At 39.7% G+C, this 24,000-nt stretch overlaps 1 protein-coding gene across 1 annotated transcript in view; it reads right to left on the bottom strand.

The window, feature by feature from the left end:
* Positions 1 to 518: 518 nt before the first annotated feature.
* Positions 519 to 24,000, bottom strand: part of BEND7 (BEN domain containing 7) — a 63,999-nt gene continuing 40,517 nt past the window's right edge. Inside the window, 6 exon segments of the mRNA XM_042468239.1 lie at positions 519 to 4,077; positions 13,505 to 13,552; positions 17,184 to 17,303; positions 21,831 to 21,848; positions 21,851 to 21,960; positions 21,962 to 22,047. Of these exon segments, the coding sequence (XP_042324173.1) occupies positions 4,034 to 4,077; positions 13,505 to 13,552; positions 17,184 to 17,303; positions 21,831 to 21,848; positions 21,851 to 21,960; positions 21,962 to 22,047 (426 nt within the window). The 3' untranslated portion in view covers positions 519 to 4,033.

Here is a 24,000-nt window from a genome sequence, read left to right as displayed (position 1 = left end):
GAAGAGACCATATAACACTGATCCTAAGATCACTCCACTGGCTGCCCCGAGGCAAATGCTAGTCTCCCTAATTTGGAGTCATCTGCAAATTCGATAAGCATGTCTTTATTTATTTATATCCTGCCTTTCTCCCAATATAGGGACTCAAGGTGGCTAACAACATTTAATGCAGTACAAGTTAAAAACAATACAAAACATTAACATGTAGATGCAAAGTTTTAAAAACAAACCATTTTTAAAAGTTCAAAACATTACACATTAAAATTTAAGATGTATTAAAAACCCTTCAGTTATCACTGAGGATAAACTGTGCAGCCATTACTTGCTGACAGCCTCTTACCCAGCATCAAAGGTAGTCAGAAATGATATCTATCCCTCCAGTAGAGAAATGCCATGAGCTGGACACTATAGAATTGCCACCTGTTGACTCTTCAAATATGGCTCTGGCTTCTCGGAAAAATTCACTTGCATTGCAATGTTTTCTGAAAGGTAATAAGCTCACACACCAAAGACACCTGCTGAATTAAGAGTAATTTATTGGTTTTTTCTGAACTTGACAAAGAGGGATTCCCAGAGATTGATATCACAAACACAGTCTTATGCACCATTTCACAACTAGTCCCTTGTTGGTTTTTATTAAGAACATAGTAATTTAAAAAATAGCTAAATATGTACATATTAATAAAACTTATATACATAAGATTGAGACACTTTTTACCTAAATATGGAATGATTTCCCTAATAAAACCTATAAAAAGACTTCTGAAGAGAAGTTTGAACAGTAGTCACAGTTAAGTAGACACAAATACGTTTTTTTAAAAGATTCATGAAAAGAATGTTGATTGTTGGTTAAGTGTTAATATGTATGCTTTATTTAGAGATTTACTGGCAAGATTGAAAAGTTTGATTCATGAGAGAGCATCAGTCTCTAAGGAAGAGATGCATTTTTGAAGAACAAGTGCAAGCCACATTTGTCTGGTCATCATGAGAACAGAGTCAACATTTCAATAAATTGACCGCATTAAGTTTCAAATTCCATGAGAGAGAGACTGAACTGCAACAGAAGTGGTTACTCAGACGATGTTTTAAAAACGCAATAGGTTCTTGATATATCTATCAAGACAGTCTATTGGTGTGCTTATAATTATGTATGAAATTCTCATGTAGTTATTAATCCTTCATTAGAAGCATGGCTGTGATAGCTTTCATGCTGAGAATAGGATTCAGGCCTGGTTCTTCAAAAGATGACAAGAATACAAAGTTGGATTATTGAAATTGTATTTGCAGGGTTTTAAATAGCTCGAAAGATCAGTGTACAGATTTACATTGACCTTTCTTACACCTATGACAAGTTCCTTTGGGCAGCAGAAACACAAAAAGAACCCAAAATATCATGGGTAGAAAATATTTATTTCAGTCCTAATGGATGGGACAGGTGTTTTTGGGGAGCAGGGGGATCCTTAAATACATGTAAATATTAATTAACCAGAAAACTATAAAGTGGAATAAAATATTTTCTTTAAAATTATTTCTTTAGTTTTGGATCAAGGTGCACAGTTAGTGCTCTGTCGTGCAAGTTTTGTTCTGTGTTCAATAAAATAGAGATGGGCCTTCTCCAGCACTAGTTCTCAATCTAGGGAGGTCGGCAATGTGTGGCCCTCTCGAAATTACTGAGCTGCGATTCCCATAATCTCTCACCACTGGCTATGCTGGCTAGGGCTGATGGTATATTGCAGTCTAATAACATCTGAAGTGCTAAACATTTCCATTCCTGCAATAGAAATAGTACAGAGGATAGTCTTGAACCTGGCCAAAGAGCAGTTTTTCCACCAGTTATATTGTCAGACAACCGCTGTGGTATGAATATGGTGTGTGAGAGTGTGTGAATCTGTATATTCTGGCACAAAACAGCCAAATTCCTTCCTTCCTTTATGACGTTTCATAGGGAAAAATATAAAGATGGAAAATAAAGTACACCAAAGTAGATGTGTTCCTGGACCTTACATCTTTAACAGAAAATTTGGTACCAGAGGCGGAAATAAAATAGAAAAAAATGGGGATAAGTTCCTGAACCACAAGAAAGAAGAGCAGTTCAACATGTTTCACTAAGCCTTTTCTCTAAAATTAACAATATGCTCATGTGAAATGAAATAACCAGGTCAGGTAAACCTTGCATAAATAAAAACATCTAAAACTTTTGAGAGATCACTTGAAAGCTTCTTCCAAAATGCATTCTGGGATCACTTTTTCCCCTTTCACCAGCCTCCACATTTCTTATGAATTCAATTTTGGTGGCCAAATGTACATATCTATGTTTTTGCTTTTAACATACAGAGTATTGGTGATGAGGCAGACTTCTGCTTTCCCATTTTCTCTTTGTTTTTCTGTTCACACATCCTCAATGCTGCTGGAGGCAATTGCTGTTTATCTTGCCTGTTCTAGGCAGGCATACACAGCTACAGTAGGATTGGCTAGAATTGAATCCTATTCTTATCCAGCTCAAGCTTCATTGCATTGTTTACTGCAGACACACTGCTGCAACCTGATACTGAAAGTCTGTGTTCCTCTATCTTTCCTCCATCACCCTCCCAATGCTGATGCAGCTAAAAAACTCCCAGCTAGTCAGAGGCAAAGGAAGGGGTTGGTGGGCATAAAAAGACCTTGTAAAAGGGAGCTTTCTTGTCAGAGTGTTCAGTGAGGCATGCTTGTAACATGGGCAGGTCCTCTTTTCTCATACATACACCCTCAATTGAGGAGTTGGTTAAATAAAGTGGAACAAAATGCATAGGCTTTCACTCTCTATACACATACTGTGTCAGTACTTGCACACCGCTCACAGGATGAATGTATGAAGGCTCAAACTGCATCATTCTTTCTTATTAAAAGTTTATGAAGACTAATTCTACATGTGTTTTCACATGAACTTATTGTCTAGTAAGTGCAAAGGAGAAGATGCCTCTCTCACATACATATGCAAACTGTTTACTGCAGTCCTAACCTTATTTCAGCAAGTAATAGGGAAAAGATGTGATGAATTTCAGCTCCTTCTGGTTGGGATGAGATACTGGACAGACTCTCACATACAAGATACATGTTCATATACACTGTCCTATAAAATATTTTCTTCTCTCCATGGACTATCCAACAAACCCTTGATAAATTTGGCATGAGGGAAGAAGAGAGGCACAAGAATGTGTGAAAACAATCACCACACAAAGTGGGACTGTATATTCTCTATATCTCATGAAAATATTACCAAAAAGCTGTGTATATAAAAGTGTCACAGAGACTACTGGCAGCAATAATCCTTGAAATATTTTTCCCTTTTGGAACAACAAGACTGCACAGCCAGACTTAAGTGGCCAGGGAGAGATGAGGAGTCTTCAAAACATCATCTGAGCACTCTCAAAAACAATTTGAATCACATTTACCGATACTAGTTCTGGACTAAACACAGGCAATATATCTGCATCAATTAATGATGTTCTTATAGTCAAATACAACGATACTCTCTCTTATTCTTAAAAGTACACCTGAAAATTTACCATTTTAGCCAATGAGAAGAATATGTTCAGACACAGAGAGGGAGTCTTCAGAACAGATGAAAATTAATGATGCATTAAACTACTTAGTAGATTTTTGATCCTGTGATTTCTACAAAAGAAACCAATTTAAAATGGGGCCCTTCAGCGCTCACTCCTGAAAAGAAGAGAGGCCTCTAGCTGTGTTTATTATTCTCCACTTAACTGAAAATGGAATAGCCAGCATGCATATATTTACGTGGGAAAATGCAATCATAAAGGCAAACTTTCTTCTATTATTGTGGTTACCAGACTAACTGCACTATAATCCTTGCTGCTCAACAAGCCTATTTTGATTAAAATTAAAGGAAACAAGTAATTTAGTGGCTTTGTTATCCCATGTTACAAAAGCATGAAGAAAATGTAAGAGGCCATGACACAACAGAACACACATATTGAAGTAGTCTGGAAATATTGCTGGTATCCTGCTCCAACGTAGATGTCCAGAACTGTTAATGAAACACCGGTGCAGAATGTGTAGTTTCAAAAAGGTTACCTGAAAAAGAAGAGTTACAACTTAAAATTAGAATTTTTAGAAATATCAATATGATATACATTTATTCAAAACTAACCTATAGATTTCAATACCATGGTATCATGAAGTGCATTATTTGCAATTTTACTTTAATGGGTATATGTCTTCATCACTGCTACTAGTAATCATCCAAGATAGGATGCTATTGAAGGAATATGAAGGAAAGAAAAAATTATGGACTTTTAGAACAACAAAGAACACATGTAAAGATATATATTAAAAGAACCAAGGAAATCTTTCAAAATGTTCTAATACGGACAGAGAACAACAAAGCATCTACATGAATTTTAAGCCTACGATGAAAAGGTCTTGGGTCAAACACCAGAAATTAATTTCCAGATTTGTTTTAAAAACTAACTGTATTTCATCTCAACCCCCCCCCCCCCCCGTAATGGTTGACAGTGGGAACAATGTTGTACAAATATGTTATCATACCCACTAAAGTTTTTAAAACAATTATTAAAGCTCCTAAAGCCACCAGTTAAAGCCTAGTCCAAAAAGGAAGTCTTACACAGCATCTAGAAAATAATCTTTGGAGAATAGCCGGTGAATGCAGCTACTTACTTGTAATGCAACAGCAGACATTATCTCTGTACATGCCTTTGTGCCCATACTTAGCACAGGGGTGGTACAAGTCAGAAGTGCAAACATTTGATTTTAAAGATCACAATGGAATGATAGGAAAATCAGTTTCTATGGCATGTCATTTAACACTTACAGAGTCAAAATCAGTACTTGGAACCTTGCATGGAAGATAATGAGAAACCAATGTAAATGCTAAATATGAGTATAACATGGGTTAAGAAGGAAATAATAGTTCTATAGCAGTTGAATCTCTGAATATTCATTAACATCTTTACGGAGCACTTTAGGAGTTCTAATTTTAAAAAGTCTTAAAGGAGTAAGTCATATGCTGATCACATGGAAGTACTGCAGCGATCAGAATGGTCAATGTTGCAGAATGTGTTTCCAAGCAATTTGCATATTCAAGACCTGCAACGCTGAGAGAAAAGGATAGTCAGAAGGACCCCCCCCCCCCATCCCTGATAACAAAGGTGTACAAAATCTGGGCCTTTTTCAGATATAGAATATGGGTATAAGTAGGCAGAAATGCTAACATTATGCCTAACATGGAGAAATAAAATTAGAAATGGGAGTCATCCAATGAAGCCAAATGGTGGGACACAGAAAAGAAAGTACTTCTTTATATGACATACACTTTAGAGAATTCACTTCTACAAAATGGCCATCAACTTAGTGGATAGGTCTTTAATTTCCCTCATGCTAACCATGTCATCCCCAAATCTCTGGAACCACACTTTATAAATCTCATGAACGCATCAGACTCCTGTGGAATTGACAATTCAGGCTATTAATATAATGTCTTTCAGGTGCCACAGGCATCTTTCTTGTTGTTCCTACCAGAAATGAACAGAACTACAAGTGCATGATAATGGCAACATGGATTTCAGCCAGGTCTAATAAATTCAGTAAAATGACAGTCAAGAGTTCAGAAGACTAACAATACGAAAAAAGTAGAAACTGAGGGGAACTGCTCATTAGATAACACCAACAACAGGGAATGCTGGAAATGAGAAAGGAAGGTTGCATCCAAAGGACATGCCCGTTACATATGCAATAGCAGCCAAACAACTAATTCATCTCTGTGAGGGATGCGGTGGCTCAAGGGGTTAAGATCCTGACTCAGTTGATTGCAAGATTGGCAGGCTGGCAGTTCAAGGTCCGGATGCTGCATGATGGGGTGAGGTGCCATCACTAGCCTCTGCTTTTGCCAGCCTAGCAGTTCAAAGCATGTAAAATGCAAGTAGATAAATAGGTACCACTCTGGTGGGAAGGTAAACAGCGTTCTGTGCAGTCATGCTGGCCCCATGATCACAGAGTAGTCTCTGACAACGCTGGCACTTCGGCTTAGTATCTGAGAGGAGCCCCCTATGGTCAGACCCGACTTGACAACCTTGTCAACGAGGAATAATTTTACCTTTACCATAAACAGCTGTAAGGTTGGTTGTCATTCTGCTTTCTTTGATAAAAGCAGTTTAGCCTAAGAGTTGGCAAAGGATATTTTCATCTGGTTTCAAGCAGCCAAGATAGGCATAGACATTGTTTACACAGAGTTGGTAGAATGTCTCAAAGTCCAACCACAATGAATAGCACCTATCTCACCTCTCTGTGAGATAGCCTGTAGTTAATTGTTGTAGAACACTTGCTTATACTCTTGCATTGGACTGAACACTCTATTGGGTTGCCATCTTGTACCAGATTTAGAACATGTGTGAAGCATAACACTGAGGTATTCTGAATCAATCCAAGGCATCTTGATGTCTTAAAGTACTTTCTGACAAATATAACCAGGAAGAAAAGCCAGCCCCCTTTCACTCTGCTGCATCCCTCAAGATGTGAAAAAACATTTTCTGCTACAGAATTACTTCATACTTCCTAGTATTTAGCAAAAAAATCACTTCTTCCTTTTGCTTGTGTACTACCTGATGAGTACACAGATGAAGAATCAATATGGAAGGACAAAAGAAAGTCTCAGCAGCAGAGAAAGTTTAACCAATATGATCACTGCTTACAGCGTAATGCCAGAGCTATGATTCATCTTTCATAAGAGGGCAACAAGGTTTGTGTTTCTAAAGTACCAATATCCTTCCTGTATGAAGTGTTCATTTGGTACTCATGGAGCAAGGCTATCTCCTGGTCATCTCTCTGGTTTTACGCCACACTTTTATTTCTAAGATGCATGCATACACATCCTCAGCTGGTGAAAATTTCTGTTCTTCCTGTCTTGGATAAGAAAAAGAAAAGAGAGAAGACCAAGGCAGAAGAGGAAGAATTTTCTTCACTGGAACAAATGTTCTTCATGTGGCTGCTAACAACCCAAACCATTTCTCCACCCCTGCTGCAAAAGAGAGGAAATTAATTAAGATGGAACCACTCTTTATTCTCAGAGTGCACTATGCCCATCCATTTTTCCTTAAGAGACAGAACGCCGTAATTTCTTTTATCAATGACCTCATAAAAGGAAAAAAGACCTTTAAAAAAAAAGTCAATTAAGAATAAGAAGAGAAAAAGTGTGCAGTATAAGCCCCCCCCGCCCCCCCCCAAAAAAAAGGGGGGGAGATACAGAGATTCCATGAAGTTATCCAAGGAAAGTCAGGCAAGCACCATCCATTCTGAGCTTTCAACAGGGAGCCAAAACCACATTGTTTATATTTATATATCTCTAAAAACAGAGGCCCCATACAGACAGGCCAAAATAAAGCTGCTTCAAGTCAATTTGGAGGTATGCTGTTTAAACATTGCATGCGTCCTAAGAGTCCGGAAGCCGCGCCAAAAGACTGGAGCAGAGTTTGAACACAGCTTCCGGACTCTTAGGACACATCTATCATTTAAACAGAATACCTCCGAAGTGACCAAAAGCAGCTTTATTTCGGCAATCTGTATGGGGCCAGAGTAAGCTTTTGGACAATCAAAACATTGCTTTGGTTTATTTTCAATGAATGCTTTTATCTAGTTTTATTTGTTGTGCATTGCCTCCACGGCTCTGGTGGGCTGAGAGGTGACAAACAAATAAATGAAATCTAGAAAAACAGTATTTGGCTTTATAATACTAAAAGATATTCACTAACAGAAAATGTTAAGATGCAGTGTTCACAAGCATTCAAATTTTATGTTTCAAATAGCACGAGGGGGGGGGTAAGGGGACACTTCTGCAATACTGTTACTTCAGAAAAATCATCTTTGATGTTTCATTAAAAAAATAATTAAGGATAAAGCTGTAAGACCAAGGTCATTTGAAATGTGGTGCTGAAGGAGATTTCTGTAGATATCCTATACTGCCAAAAGACAAATAAGTGGGTCTTACAGCAAATCAAGCCTGAACTCTCCCTAGAAGCCATGTTAACTAAGCTGAAACTATCATACTTTGGACATATCAAGAGAAGACGTGACTTACTAGAAATGACTTACTATTAGAGAAGACAATAATGCTTGGTAAAGTAGAAGGCAGTAGAAAACGAGACTGCATTACATATCGGATGCAACTGTTTTCACCACATTACTACATTAGAATTTAAAAAGCAGTTCTGATTTAATATAAAGTCGTCTGTATACATAATCCCAAAATGATTGTCTCCTGCTAAATAAATGGTACCTATAATATATAAAAAAATACTTTCAGCCACAAAGCATTAATTTTAGAACAGCACACATTTGTTCTGATACAGCTACCTTTCTCTAACTGTATCTTTCAAAGAATCTACATATAAGTTCTACATTAAACTATGTGACGGTCCTCTTATTCAAAAGCAGTACACTAGATTCCATTTATACTCCTGTCAAAACAGAATCTATTTCTTCGTGCACTGAACATCTTGAAAGAAGCAGACCAAAAATAACTAGCCTGGAAATAGGATTTCTTGACTAATGTGACTACCTTTGTATGTCGCATTCATCATCTCTGATAATATAAAAATTAGCAGTTGCTATGAAACTACATCAGAAGAAGTAGACGCCAGTAAAATGCTAATGTAACTACGAATTCTGTGAAAAGCTAGTGTGCTGTAGTGCTTTGAGCATTGGACTGGGACCGTGGTGATGGACCTATGGCATGTGTGCCCACTCTGGCACACAAAACCATTTTAGAGGGCACATGAAAAGACAGAAGGGCAGGGGAAGATTAGGGCAGGCACGTGCCTTTAGCTGCTTCTCCGGAGACAGCTAAAGGCCCGGGAGGACAGGGAGAAGGAGAGGAACAGGCGCATGTCTGTTCCTCCTCTTTCCCCTGCCCTCCCGGGCCTTTAGCTCTTTCCAGGGAGGCAGCTAAAGGCCTGGGAGGACAGGGGGTGCGGGGAACGGGAGGAACAGGCACAGGGAAGTCCTGTGTGTGACGAAGAAGATCATTTGTGTATAGGGTTACTAAAATTTGTCATCCTTTACATTGGTGTATTTTATTACAGGGAGACAAAGAACACAGCAAAAAGTCTCAGATTTTAGGCACTTGGAAAATACTATATTACAATAGAAAGGAAAAACATGAAATGTTCTGCTATTTGATTTGCATACCACTGTTAACAAATTGACTCTGAATTACTTGTATTTCAAAAGGAAATGTATTATTGGCCATTATAACAACTGAAACAGTGGGTGAAATCATTAATTGTAACAATCTGAATTAATCTACAAATCATTAAAGTTAAGATGGTTCCTTGTTATCCGCTGGGGTTTGATTCCAGGACCCCCCATGGATAACAAAATCTGTGGATGCTCAAGCTCCATTAAATATAATGGCATTGCAAAAAGGTGTCACTTATATAAAATAGAAAATCAAGGTTTGCTATTTGGAATTTACAATTTTTTTTGCATATTTTTGATCTGTGGACGCTTGAATCCATGGATAAAAAATCCGTGGATAAGGAGGGCCGGCTGTATTTAAGGTATTACCGTTAAAATTTAGATGTCATCCGAAGTGCCTTTTTTGGAGGGAGGTCTTATGAAACTTAGTGTGGCTTATTTATGAATAATCATGCATGGGATGGAAGTGTTAGGCAAAAACAGGAAATGCCACAGGACAACAATTGCTGTTCACAGGAGATATTTAAAAGTGCTGGAAGATATCCCATAACAGCATGCATATAACATCTAACATTAATATGTGCCTGTTTCAATTTTCCTTTTTAAAAAATGTTACAGCAATTGTTCTCTGATACTATCATAATGTATAACAGGAAAAGAATTGCTTTAGTGATCTGACTGTTCTCCATCTGGTTCAGCATTTTCTCCCCTGAGAGCAGCAGCCAGATGTCTTTGGAAAGCTCACAAAATACATGAAAAATGCTGTATTTCTTGTTTGTCTACATGATCCTGTATAAAAGAAGTATGCTGCTTCTGGACAAGCTGCTACTAAAAGTAGTGTCACAGGACGTGCATATGTGAGAGCGCATATATGTAAAAACCAAAGGGTCAGGTTGTTTCTCACAACAAGGTAACTGGGTTCTTCACAAAGCTAAATCAAGGAATGTGTATATTCTCTTCTAAAAAGTTCATCTCCTGGACCATTCAAATTCTCTTTTAGGAAAAGATAGATCCTGCAAACTTACAAGGGGGGCCTTATTATCCACTGGGGATTGGTTCCAGGATTCTCCGTGGATACCAAAATCCATGGAGGGTCAAGTTCCATTAAATACAATGGCATAGTAAAATAGTGCCCCTTATATAAAATGGCAAATTCAAGGTTTGCTTTCTGGAATTTATGTATTTTAAAAATATTTTCAATCAATGAATGCTTGAATCCACGGATAAAGAATCTGTGGATACATAGGACTACTGTATAAACTGTGCAAATGAAACTCAGTTCCATGTTTCATATTTATTTTGCTAATTATGGACAGAACAATGAATGACGTCCTGTGACATCATGTTTAAAAAAATAATTTAACTGCTTTCTGAGTTTTCTGATTTTACCAAGTATTGCCTACACAAATTTTACAGCTGGACACAAGGTCTAGAAAGATCAGGTTGCCTACTTGTAACTGTTTGGTTTTGGTTCTTTAAGTGGTCTCTGTGTATCACACAAATGGGTTTTCCTGCGCCTGTGCGGAGACATTCAGGACCTTCTAGAATCACTAGGGAAGACTTTTTGGTGACAGCTTTGCCCACTCTATATATACCCCTAGCATTCCTGCTCTTTTCCTTCAGTTCCTTTTTGTGCAATTCGCTAGCAGCATCTAAGGAATTGATCCACACAATAACTCTCATTCTTGGAGATAACAGTTTTACAAACAATGGATTTGACTCTTAACTACTCTTCTTATTGGATTTTGGCACCGGCATAGAATTTTTTCTGGTTTTGACTCTGCTTACCTCGACTACTCTCTGGTTTGCAATTTGGGCCTTGTTTGACATTAATGGTTTGACCCAGACTGTTTGACTAAGCTTCCTTTGGCAAGTATGGCCTCTCAGTCCATGTCTTTCAAGTGCTTTGAGGAATGTGGGCAAAGATTCAAGACCAGGACAAGCGCTCTCTGTGCCTTGCTGAGCTGTACAATATGTAGACTTGCCCTCATTGCAGGGTCTTCATCCCCTCAGGCTTGGAAAGATTACCTTTCTAGACGACAGGTGTTCTTGTATGAAAAGGCTTTGAAGCCACATGTGCCTCCCACAGCGACTGTCTCTGTGCCCCTGCCGTCTATAGTCCTGAGGAGGCCTTCAACAATGGAATCAAGTAGCCATGATGACTCCACTTGCCCTGGCTCTTCAAATCTGAGCTATGAGGCCATTTTTGAACCCGTGGCCCATGAATCTGAGGACGTCCCCACAAAAAAGTGGAAGTCCTTGATGGCAGAAACCAACATTGCCTCCTGCTCAGCCTCAAGGAGTCAAGGAGGCTAAGAAGAAGAAACATAAACACTCTTCTTCACACTCTTTCACCAAGAAGGTCACTAGATCGGAGGCTCAGCCATCTGAAAAGCCTGTCTCTCCTAACCCATCTCTCCAAGTGGTAGAAACTCAGGGCGGTTTCTTTTTGGAAGGTGAGCTTGTGGATCCCCTGGTGAGACAACTTAATCTATTTCCCTCACCACATACTGCCCCCCCACGTGTCGTGTGGAGTTCTCTCGCTTCACATAGAGTGAGCAACCATCTGTCTGTGTCCCCAGCATACCAGCAGGAGTATCAGTATAAGTCTGAGACATGATTCAAACTCAAACATCGGTACGAATCCGACCCATGGTCCCGTCTTGACGCTGACCAAGACCATTATCGGCACTGACAAGAGGAGAATCGCTCTTGCTACTCCATGGTGCACATCACCCAGGCCTCCAACTCTGTCTCCAACAACAGGTCTCTACTATCTCCTACAATAAAAGCTCTCTACTATCTCTCGGTTGAACACAGCATTATGCCTGTAATCTTCCTATAGGCCCTCGAGGATCCCCTACGGGTTCTGTGATTTTACAGTCAGCGTCATCTTTGCAACTTTGCTCCACAGCTCCTCAACAAGTATGTCTGCAGACTGAAGCTCCACCTGTTCCACTTCGCCAGGAATCCTTGGCTGATACACTTCTATTGTCTCTTCCTTGTTCACCATGTTTGTTAGCATCTATTGAACTGGCCTCGCCTGCTCCAGACCAATTTCCTGCCAGGTCCCCTTCCAATGTTCTGGTCGGTTCTTTTTCGGAACAAGGCAAGTTGGAACGGCCCAGACAGACCAAGTAAGTGAACCACATAATGCTCAATTATAAAATAATTCCAAAATCTAAGCAGAGCCTGATCCAAAGCTACAGGAAAGAAAACTGTAACAATAGCAATACTCCTGAATTAGTGCCTGCTGTTATTGATCCTGTGCCTCCCACTCCTGGATACAAAGAGATAGGAGAAGACACAAAATACAGTCCACCCTTTCCTTATGCGGGGGATCCGTTACGGCCCCCCGTGTAAGGGAAAAAATGTGGATGCGCAAGCCCCATTCAAATGAATGAGGTTCATGCCTGCAGCGGCATGCATACTACAGGAGCATGTGCCACTGTTTCCTTCTGGTGTGTGGCTCCCTTCCTTCCATCAGCTGCATAAAATGCACCCACCTATAATGCGGGCACACTGTAATCTGTTTGCCATCCAGTCCAAACTGTATTTTTTTATAACCTCTGTCCAAATCACTCTCTAGAATTTCATGCTTCAGGGGGGAAAAAGATCATATGCAATACCTCAGCTAAGTGCTGTTGCTAAGTCTCCTTGCATCTGAAAGATCTATGGATTAGACTTTGGAGACTGTGGGTGGGAAAGGAGATCTGGAGGTTTATCTTCTGAAAGGTGGTATAGACAAAAGGAGTTATAGTATGAAGTATTGTGTAAAGCAGGGGTTCCCAAGCTTTTTGACTTGTAGAGCCCTAATTTCTATGGAAGAGCCCCTAGGAGGCCTACCCTACGCCTCACAAGTTAATGGGGTTCAGGAATATATATAAGATTATGCAGTTGCCCCTCCAAATTGACGGACTTGAAATTTGTGGACTTGGAAATCCGTGGAGGGGCAACCGCTATTAACCCTAATGGGGTGCGTGCCCTGCATGCACACGCCCCATTCAAGCCTATGAGTCTTGAATATGCGTGAGATTTCAAACTTGCAGGGGGTCCGGAACGGATTCCTCGCAAGTTCAAAGGGGTGACTGTATTCTTATTCTTTAATTTCATTCCATTTTTATTTCCTTCATTTTCCTGGAGCATCTGGGAACTGTACGTGGAGCCTAAGGGTTCCTCAGAGCACAGGTTGGAAACCCCTGGTGTAAAGATATGCTAGACAGTTACTGCAACTTCAATGAGACCAAAAGTAAACAAGTGATCAGTGTGTAGTTGTTAATGAACAGCTTCTTACCTGTTTGTAGTAGAGAAAAGTCCAATTTCTCATCACAGTCATTTGCTTCTGCTAAATACAAACAGAACATCATTATTTCCCCATATATATATATATATATATATATATAATCAGATTTAGGACAATAGGAGTAATAAGATTACAGAAGAAAGGAATAAAAGATAGCTCTTTAAATATTAGGTGGGAGTGCAGTAAAACCTTCTCAAGCACTGTATAAATTATGGGGTACCAGAAGAATGTGCAGATAAACCAGAACTGCTCTGTTATATCCAGTATAGGCTTGCATCTTATTTCACCCAACAGTCATTATACACTCCTCAGAAAAGAAAGTACAAATAATCTCACAGAACTGGTAGCTTATGCCAAAGGTCACATGGTGCTTAGCCATTAAATCTGTTCTGAATGTCAGGGCTTGAACCTGAAATTGTATACAGAATTCCCCCAAGATAACCATAAAAACCTGTCCCTCATAACCCCAGTTCCTCAACTATTTTATATTGTCTAAAGGGTTTGGAGTAGTAACATGGCTAAAGAGCATAGGACTCTGGAGACTAGGGTCAATTCCTTGCATGGCCATGGAAAGCCACTGAGTGACTTTGGGTGAGTCCCACACTCTCACATGCCTCAGATAACCTCGTGATAGGGTTGCCGTAAATTGGAAACTATTTGAAGACACACAACAACAACAACAACAACAACAACAACATAAAATAATAATAAATGAATTAAGTGATTAAGTGTGAATACTAGGAATGTAGGGACACTTTGTTAACATTCAGAAATGTAACAAAAACTTAAGTTATGTGTGTATATTTCTGCTATTGCAGAAGTAATGTCTCCTGCAAAGAAGGAAGGAAAAGGGGAAAAAATAAGTTGCTCCTGGCCACTAGAATTTGGAAGATGCTGAGAACAGTGCATAGGTCAATGATTCTGATTCTTAGCATTGTTGAAGAATGACAAAGATATGGGACTGATTAAAAAACAAAACAAAACATATACATCCCAGCAGAATAACTCCATATCTCACTGCCATGGTTTGTGAATAGCAATATTAGTATGTAGGTATTATTCAGATTTCAGGATCCAGACATGTTTAGCCTGGAGAAGAGAAGGTTAAGAGGTGATATGAAAGCCCTGTTTAAATATTTGAAGGGATATCATATTGAGGAGGGAGCAAGCTTGTTTTCTGCTGCTCCAGAGACTAGGACCCGAAGCAATGGATGCAAGCTACAGGAAAAGAGATTCCACCTCAACATTAGGAAGAATTTCCTGACAGTAAGGGCTGTCGACAGTGGAACAAACTCCCTCGGAGTGTAGTGGAGTCTCCTTCCTTGGAGGTCTTCAAGCAGAGGCTGGATGGCCACTGTCGGGGATGCTTTGATTGGGATTCCCTGCATGGCAGGGGTTGGACTGGATGGCCCTAGTGGTCTCTTCAACTCTATGATTCGAATGATTCTAAGTCAGTTTCACCAAGTACTACTGAGATGATATTTTCTTTCCACTTACGAAGCATTTAAATACATATTAATCAGGACCCAACAGTATCATTCAGCAATTCTGTCAGTGAAATTGGAAGAGAACAATTTCATACCTGCAATACCCTGGTGTGCCCTGAAAAAATGCCCCAAAGGCTAGAAAACCCTCTGGGGCAGATTTTCAAGCATCACAGAAGGCTGCTGGGGCAGTGATAGGGGGAGGCTTCTTGCATTACAGGAAGGATGTTAATGCGGCAATGGATTTAATCTGCTATGTTTACCCCACTGTAGCTGTGGCAAAGAAATAAATCACATCTTTTGTTGAAGTCAACAGGAACTGAACACATGAGCTAGACTTTCAAGTTTCACTGAATTCCTCATCAAGTAAAATAAATATTCACAGCATTAGACTGGCAAAAGGACCAAAGCTCAGTGGGAAAACTTTGAATATATGAGGTTCCGAGAACAATACCTTCCCTCTCTAGTTAAGCTTGTCCTGGGGAGCAGACATTAGAAAGACTTCACTTTAGGTGGGGGAAAGATCACAACTTAGTAGTAGAAAATTTATTTTGCATATTTGTTGTTGTCTTTAACTGCCGTGGAGTTGACCCCAACCCATGGTGACCCTGTGGATGAGACATCACCAGGCCTCCCTATTCTTACCAATGTAGTACTACGAGCTGAGGAACTTTAAAAGATTTACCAAAACCAGAATACAAACAGCTATCAAACCCATACCCTAGTAGGTGGGGTTTAAAATTGTAGGACGGTACTGAATATTCTGGCATGATTCACAGTAATGTCTAACAATGCAGAAGCCATATAGGCCTGTTACAGACAGCCAAAATAAAGCTGCTTCGAGTCACAGTGGAGGTATGGTGTTTCAATGATGTATGCGTCCTAAGAGTCCAGAAGCAACAACAAAGCCACGCTCTAGTCCTTAGGGCTGGAGTGTGGCTTTGGTGCGACTTCTGGACTCTTAGGACGCATGCATCATTGAAACACCGTATCTCTACTGTGACTCGAAGCAGCTTTATTTTGGCTGTCTGTAACAGGCCATAGTATTGCTGGATTTGGTTTTAATTGTTAAGACTTTGAGAAGTCTGGAGATGGTCTGCATTTCTGACTTGACATTTTAAAAATGTCATCACACATTCAGGTAACATAGCATCTATATTTGCCATTCTCCCAGAAATGAAAGTTATGGATTAATGGACAAGAGAGAGAGAAGTAGGGACAGATAAGCATTATCAAGGCCATACCTCAAAGCAAATATAGTAGCAATTTGGGGGACTGGTTGTAGGGGAAAATGTTTGATTTCTTACTCCAAAAAGTCACAGGTTGGGTTGAATATTGATTTCTTTGGTCTACACTCAGAGCAAATGTTTAGAGGTCTTATTTATTTGAAAGGATTTTATCTCTGAATATCAGGGCCCTACGTATTTTGTTGAGGAGAACAAAAAGAAAGAAAGACAGTATGAAATAGAAAACTGATCCTTCAGCTTTCTACAGCAGTCAACATCAGTGACTTGGTCTGTACAATTTCTTCCACTGAAGTAATCAATATACCAAAGATATTAAGCTAAAGGATGGCACTAAAAAAGACTTATGATTCCACCTTCTCATGAAACAAACAGAACATTCTTAGAGCAGTTCAGCTCAGATTCTGAGAGCCATGTCTCTACTGTCGGCTTTTTTAGAATTAGTAATGCTATGAAAAACATTATTTCCATTACTGTCCTCTAGATGGTTTTCATTAAAATTCCCATCAACCACAACCAACATAGAAAATGGTCAGGGATGATGGGTACTGTAGCCCAAAACTATCTGTAGAGGACAACCTTCCCGAAGCCTGGGAAAGGCTGAAATACTGAAAGGTAAAGAGTAACATTAGCTGCCCTCCTTAGCCATTGTATATCTTTAATGTCACAAAGTGATTGACATCTATGGAACAGTCACAGATCAAACACGAGACTACTTTCATGTCATCTCAAAAAAACTCAAAACAAAAACAAAACTTCTTAATGCCAGCAAGCCATATATTTAACTCAGAATAGTGAGTAATGAAACAGAGGAGTACAGAACATATGTGCACCAACCAAGCCTTAGATCAAAGAGCTTCAACAGTTCTCAGCACAGGCTCATGGATGCTTTAAATCTTCGCTCTTATTCATATTGCTCCACAACCCTGTCATTCTTCTTACCTGAACCTCTTTTTAACCGTCTTCTTGCCAGTTTGATTTGATCCTGTAGAATTTGGACCCAGTCTCTTGGGCCAGGCAGTTTATCCACATGGTTTGCCGTGCAGTATTTTTCTGTGAACACTAAAATCGGAAGAAACAAAGCATCTATTTAGCAAAAGATTTTTCAAAGCTGGAAGAAGACAGATAACTTCAAATAAAAAAGCTGAACAACCAGACAGGAGAAAAGTAAAAGAATAAAATGCAATGTTTTGTATACAAGCTCAGAATTGGTTGAAGAGAACTTTGAATTCTTCCCACAGAAAATTTCCCTCTTGTTCATGCCAACAAACCTTTTTGCACTCCTCAATTTTCCAGGCACAAGGATATATAAACATGAGAGGCCTTCAAATAAACAAGCCCTTTATATGCATGCATGAGGTAGTTAAGAGTTTCTTGAAGACTCTGGGAGTTATAATATAAATCTAGATTGCAGCCATTAGCTTGCTAGTTGACAGCACCCAATAGACTTAGAAATTCTTCATATAACAATTCAGATCTCTTAAGCATTCAATAAACATTTAACTTATTGAAAACATTAACAGAAGATGGCATTGAAATTCTAGAAATATGCTTAACTAGACATCTAAACAGAGGACAACAAAAACATTGTCTAGAAATTACTGGTGCAAACTGACACACACAAATATACAAATATGAAATTTAAAAGCACAATGCATAGCTTTGATTCTGTAAACAAGAATAATCAAGGGTGACTCTTTCATACACACTTAAGCTACATTCAAGCCTAAGTCAGTCCACCAACACACTGATTTGGTAAACATATATTTCAAAACCACATCATTTGACATCAGGCTTTCTCCTTGAAACAAAAACTTGATATCTTAAATTCACTGTTGTTGATGCTGTTGTTTTTTAAAGAGGAGATATACAGATGCTCCGTCCTATTACTGGGAAGATAATAGCAAGTAAATAATAAGACACTCATAATGATAATATCCTCAAATGATTCTGATTCACATTTTACTAACTCTTTTCCTTTGAGAGTCTTTCATCACCATGGAGAGGGGAGGTAGAGAGAAGAGAAAACATCTATAGAATTAGGAAATAATTTGAATTTGGAAAATCAGTAACTTATTATTTGGGAAAGACTTCACAAAATACCTCATCCCATTAAAAAAAAGCTTTGGATAAAGAGTGTCTATCAGCTATAATATTACACATCAACAGGCCGCAATGTAGCCTACTTGTATATTTCAACCCTTGTAGCACCAGCAGCCAAATATACTCCCTCCCAATTTCCTGAAGAATAAACATCCAAGAAATAGAGACATGGTGGAACTATACAGATCTTATTAATATGATCGATTGGGGATTAATTAGAACTGAAGGAAAGAAGAAGCAAGAAGCAAGAACATCGAACAATAAAATAAATTCCATCAACACATAATTTAAATTCCTGGTAATAAGAAAGAGTAGCAGAAGTATGATTAAACAAGGTATGGAAGAGTGGTACAAGAACCTCTCACAACCACAATGCAAACTGACAGCAATCACCATACATCTTGTCTTTCTTAAGGAGGTTTTACACTGGCACAAGGAATAAATGGATCTACAGTATCTTGTAGAACAGTTTTTCAAAAGGAAAATGTGCAAACGGAGCCAGGCAGAGTAAAGTTCCACAGTGTGCCAGTCCTTGCTGTTCATTTCTAAGAGCAGAATCCCCTAGTGAGCATAGCAATATCATTTGTGTGGTGCCATGAAGACAATTAAGAGAGTCCTCTTATTATAATAACAGTGCCTAGCAGTGCCACCCCCGATATTATCAGCTGCTGGACGTAACTGAGAAATGTGTTTCAGTGGGAATGTGGTATTTCAAAATTGCACTGGAGTTTTAACTTCCATTATGTTTGTTTTATACTGTATATTCAACAAGTTTGAGCAATTCTTTCTCCAAGAAAGCAATATGCTACAATTTTTTGGCACCTACAGTATTTCTCCAGAACTGAAGTATGACTGCTTTCAAAATTTTTCAGATAACATCAGTGCTTTGAAATAAGGGTCTGGATGCCCCCCAACTTCATTTGACTAAGGTTATGGCCACTAGATTAAAGCATCTACACTTAAACTGATCTACACTGATCCAAGGAAGGCGCGGTATATAAATAAATTTATTATTATTATTATTATTAAACAATTGCATAAAACTTGCCCAACTGGCAACATACAGTGCGCCCGCGTTACGTGCTCAAGCCGCAGGGAGCGCGCGGGGCGGAGCATCCCATTCAAATGAATGGGCCACTCGCCTGTGGTGCCCTGCATGCTCCGCGCTGCCGTGCACAAGCCTGCGCTGCCGTGCACATTCAAATGAATGGGGCTTGAGCATAAGTGGAATTCGCCTTACGTGGGGGGGGGGGAACGGATCCCCCGCATAAAGCAAGGGCCCACTGTATATGCAACTGTTTTCCAACAACACAATTTCTCCCATTTCAGCTCTTACTCAAAGTCTATTTTGCTAGTCAAATGCTAGCCCAATATCTAGATTCCCAGTTAGGCTATATATATGTTACAGACTGGAATTCCTGTTAGGTGTGGATTTCTGCTGAAGGACCAGTTGCATACCTTTAACTACAGTATGCCCGCGTCATACGCAGGGCGCATTATACACTGCTTTCAGCATACGCTGAAAGCAGTGCTGCTTCTTCCTGCGCCATGTGCTGGAAGAAACGATGGCATGTGCGCACCACCGAGAGCACGAGCCCCATAACTTGTAATGGGGCTTGAGCATACGCGCTTTTTGTTTTACGCCGGGGGGGGGGGTCCAGAACGGATCCCCCGCATAAAACAAGGGCACACTGTATAATGCATCATGTGGTCACCTGTGAACTCAGACAAGTGGGTTATCCTGCCCCTGCATAGTGCATTTTTCAGAACCATCTAAAGTATTAAATAAGATTTTTGGCAGTAGCCACTCCCACCTGATAAAACTGGCAGTTTGATGGAAACTAATGCTGCAATCCAAAGTACAGGTGGGACATGACCAAGGAAGGATGGGCAGAAGACGACGCTCCTATGAAGGCAGGACGGATTTGATGGCCCATTATTGCAAGATGGTGTCCACCTCCAGGAGGGATGTTGTCAAAGAAGGTGTGGTATGAAGGATGTTGGAGGGAAGATACTTCTAGAATTTGATGGCACAGCCTCTGTTGACAATGTCAAAAACCTACAAATCCAAGATGATGGAGGCCCAAGCAGGAGTGAATTTTGCGAGCCTGCTGTGAATGATGATGGCAAGCACTGATACACAGTGGAGGCAAGGCAGTCAACAAGGAAAAAGTCAAAGACAACATTTGGAGAAGTTATCTTGACACATCTTGGAGTAGCCAGACTTAAACTTGGAGGTAGAGGAGTAGTGTTTCTGCCCAGCAGAGGAAGGCAATGAAAAGGTACGGTGATAACAAGATCAAGAGGGGCTGTGGGTACATTTAGAGGCAGAGCCTTATCTTTACCAGGTGGAGTTACTATGGACTGCATCTTCAGTGTGTGTTTGAGTTTAGTGTCAGTATAAGCACTGAAAAGTCCACCATCATCAAAGGGCGTACCGTCATCGAAGGGCAGATCTTCAACTACTCAACGTGCTTGATGCAAAAGCACTGACAACAAAAGCCAAACATAGTGCTCTAACTCCAATGAGGGCTTTACCTCCACAATCTGCTACATGATGAGAAGTCATGATCTGTTGCCCAGCCAGCTTATGAGATTCAGACTGAAGCAGAGACACTACTCTATGATCCTCACCACCAAGGTTGTTCCTGCCATCACTGCCACTCATCTCCTTGGTGAGCTGTGGTGCCCTGAAGAAACAAGAGGTGGTAGCAGTGGTGGAGGGTTGAGTCCTCCACCTTCCTGCTGCCGTTGCTGCCGATTTCCTCAGCGGGCTGTGGCACCCTGAATAGACAGAAGTGACAGTAGTGGGGTAGAGGACTCAGGCCTTCACATTCCCACCACTAATGCTGCTCATTTTGGGGACGACGACATGGTATCCTGATGAGACGAGCAGTTAACCAACGCAACATTACGTTGAACATAGCACTGAACAACTGTGCTACTTACAATAGTAAAAGCAAACTGCAAACATAACACTGCACACTGAGCTTCCTTACATGCTGATCTGCAGAGTACCAAAGCAAAAAGACTCAGTGGGCTGAGGCCCAGTGTAATATGATGTTGTGCAGAAAAGATAATATTTCAAACTGCAGGGTAGCATAGTGCTCCAGCTCCAGTGAGGACTATATCTCCACAATCTGCTAGACATGAGAAGATGATGGTACTCCACATAAATAGACGTCTTCCTACATCAGGAAATTTTATGTGAACAACAATGCAGTTAACTTTTCCTCCCTGACATACTAGGTTTCTACATGTAGTGTTTCTACATGTAGTGCTCTACATATATTGTAGGATAGTGACAAAAATCTGTATTCCCCTAATCTACCAACGTGTCCGTTCATACCAGATCAAACATTATTAAAGATAAATATGAAGCACGCTTAAGAAGAAATCACCAATAATTTGTCAAGTTTCAAATGAAATACAGCATAAACATTAGATGAAATATAAAAGCACTGATATAATTAAAGACAAACATACCTTTTATTGCACCCACAAATTTTGGTCTAATCCTTTCCGGTTGTCATTCAGGCCTCTTTTTCTCTTGCCATTGGGTAAGGAGTTGGCCAAGGTCTTGTCATCAAAAATGCACACACCAGTTTTAAACAGAGGCTCCCTGAGCGGTATAATTTGCTATATAGTCCAGTTGTGATTTAGGCATAAAGACGTCAAAGCCTTCAGCAAGTTGCACGTCTGGCTACCAAAAGATATCAATACTTATTAGCACTTTATTCATAACTATTTTGTCCAACATGAAAATGAGTGGTCATTCATATCAGTATATAACACAAGGCTTTCCTATCCCACAATAGGCTCCTATTTCAAAAATAAAATGTATAACTGAGAATCATAAAATGCAAATTATCATATTAATGCTTTAGTAGTATTGGAAGAATTTCAAACAGTGGTTATGTGGATGTCTGTACAATTTCAAATTAGCAACTTGGTTTCATAATATTTATTCAATAGTGTAGAGCACTAGCTCTTAACAATTTGAAAACTAACATGGTGTATGGTCTAAGCACTAAAACACACCGCAGAATAATTCAGTTTGAGACAGCTTTGACTGCCCTGGCTCAGTGCTTAAGAATCCTAAGACATGTGGTTTTGTGGGCCCAGAGCTCTCTGACAGAGAAGGCTAATGTCTCACAAAACTACAGTTCCCTGATTCCCAGCATTGAGCCAGGGCAGTTAAAGAGGTCTCAAACTGGTTATTTCTGCAGTGTTTGAAGGCCGGGTTCAATCCTCCTTGGTCATGGACCCACTGGGTGTTCTTCAGCAAGCCACTCAGAAGAAGGCAGGGCAAACCCTTTCTGAACAAATCTTGTCCAGAAACCCTTGTGATGGGTTTGCCTTAGGGTCAGAAACTACTTGAAGACACACACCGCAGCAGCACACAGATTTTTTTTTTTTTTTTACTACAACTCCCATAATCACTACCACTGGCTATTCTGACTAAGGCTAATGTGAGATGTATGCCAAAAACAACTGAACAATTGTGAGATTGCTAGCCCGTAAGTAATTTCTTTTTACTTCTAATAACAAACATCTCTTAGAAACCCACAAAACTGACACTAGAACAAGAGCTAAGAGCATTTAAGAGCTAGTTTTCATTTGTTGACATGAACAGAATTTAATAAGCAGCAATGTATTAGTCTAGGTAGTATTTTAAAAGTCACATGTAACAGTGTATGACAGGTAACTTCAACAGCCAGATTCTAGAAGGATGCTAGAAAAACAAGGCTTATTCTATTTTGCATTTGAACTTACAATGTAATTGCCTTCCTTTATTCCAACCATAATTAATTAATATTCAAGCTTTGATGACCATATGGATTTTTTCAAACCATGGAAAAGGTGGGCAAGTTTAAAAACAATCAGATTTTATTTCTTACCCACGCTCCTCAAGGCTCAAGGCAGAATATACACTGATTAAAAGCCATTTAAAAACTGAATTAAACTGCATAACATAGGACACACTAACTGCATCCAACATAAAATTAAAAATATTTGCCCAAGGTCACCCAGCAGGTTCATGGCTGAACTGGGAATTGAACCTTGGTCCCCAGAGTCCAGCCCAACACTCAAACCACTATCCCGACTGGCTCTTTGCATACTCGCATGCAAGTAGTGCACCATCAAAAACATCTCCAAAATCCCAAACACTTCTGGTCCCAAGCATTTCAGATAAAGGTGAGTTGAACTGTATACGCAAACATCTTACGGCCATGATTTCTTTCTCTGTCAGCTGGAAATACCAGTGTGTTCCCACTTCTACATCCAATACTATGTATCTTTGGCACCACAATAAATGGATTTATGGTGTAGAAACAGATTCTTGACCTTACAGAAGCAACATCAAATTTTAAAATAATATATTTGAGTCTATACTTCAGTCAACTTACTGACAATCAGTTCAACCAATTGAGGCAAATATATATTTTTAATGAGCACACCATACACTAGGAAATTAAGTAACTATTTCAAAGTACAGTAGTTACGCTATGGGTTTTTTGGGCCATGTTCTAGAAGAGTTTATTCCTGATGTTTCGCCAGCATCTGTGGCTGGCATCTTCAGAGAATGCTGACCTGGAGAGAGTCGGTATCATACGGGGAGTGTGTGTGTGTGTGTGTGTAGAGCCACTCTCTT

This window comes from Sceloporus undulatus, chromosome 5 (genome assembly GCF_019175285.1).
Source record: "Sceloporus undulatus isolate JIND9_A2432 ecotype Alabama chromosome 5, SceUnd_v1.1, whole genome shotgun sequence".
NCBI classification, from domain to species: domain Eukaryota; kingdom Metazoa; phylum Chordata; class Lepidosauria; order Squamata; family Phrynosomatidae; genus Sceloporus; species Sceloporus undulatus.
Note: the sequence above shows the minus strand (reverse complement) of the source record. Positions and strands in the feature narration are given on the sequence as shown.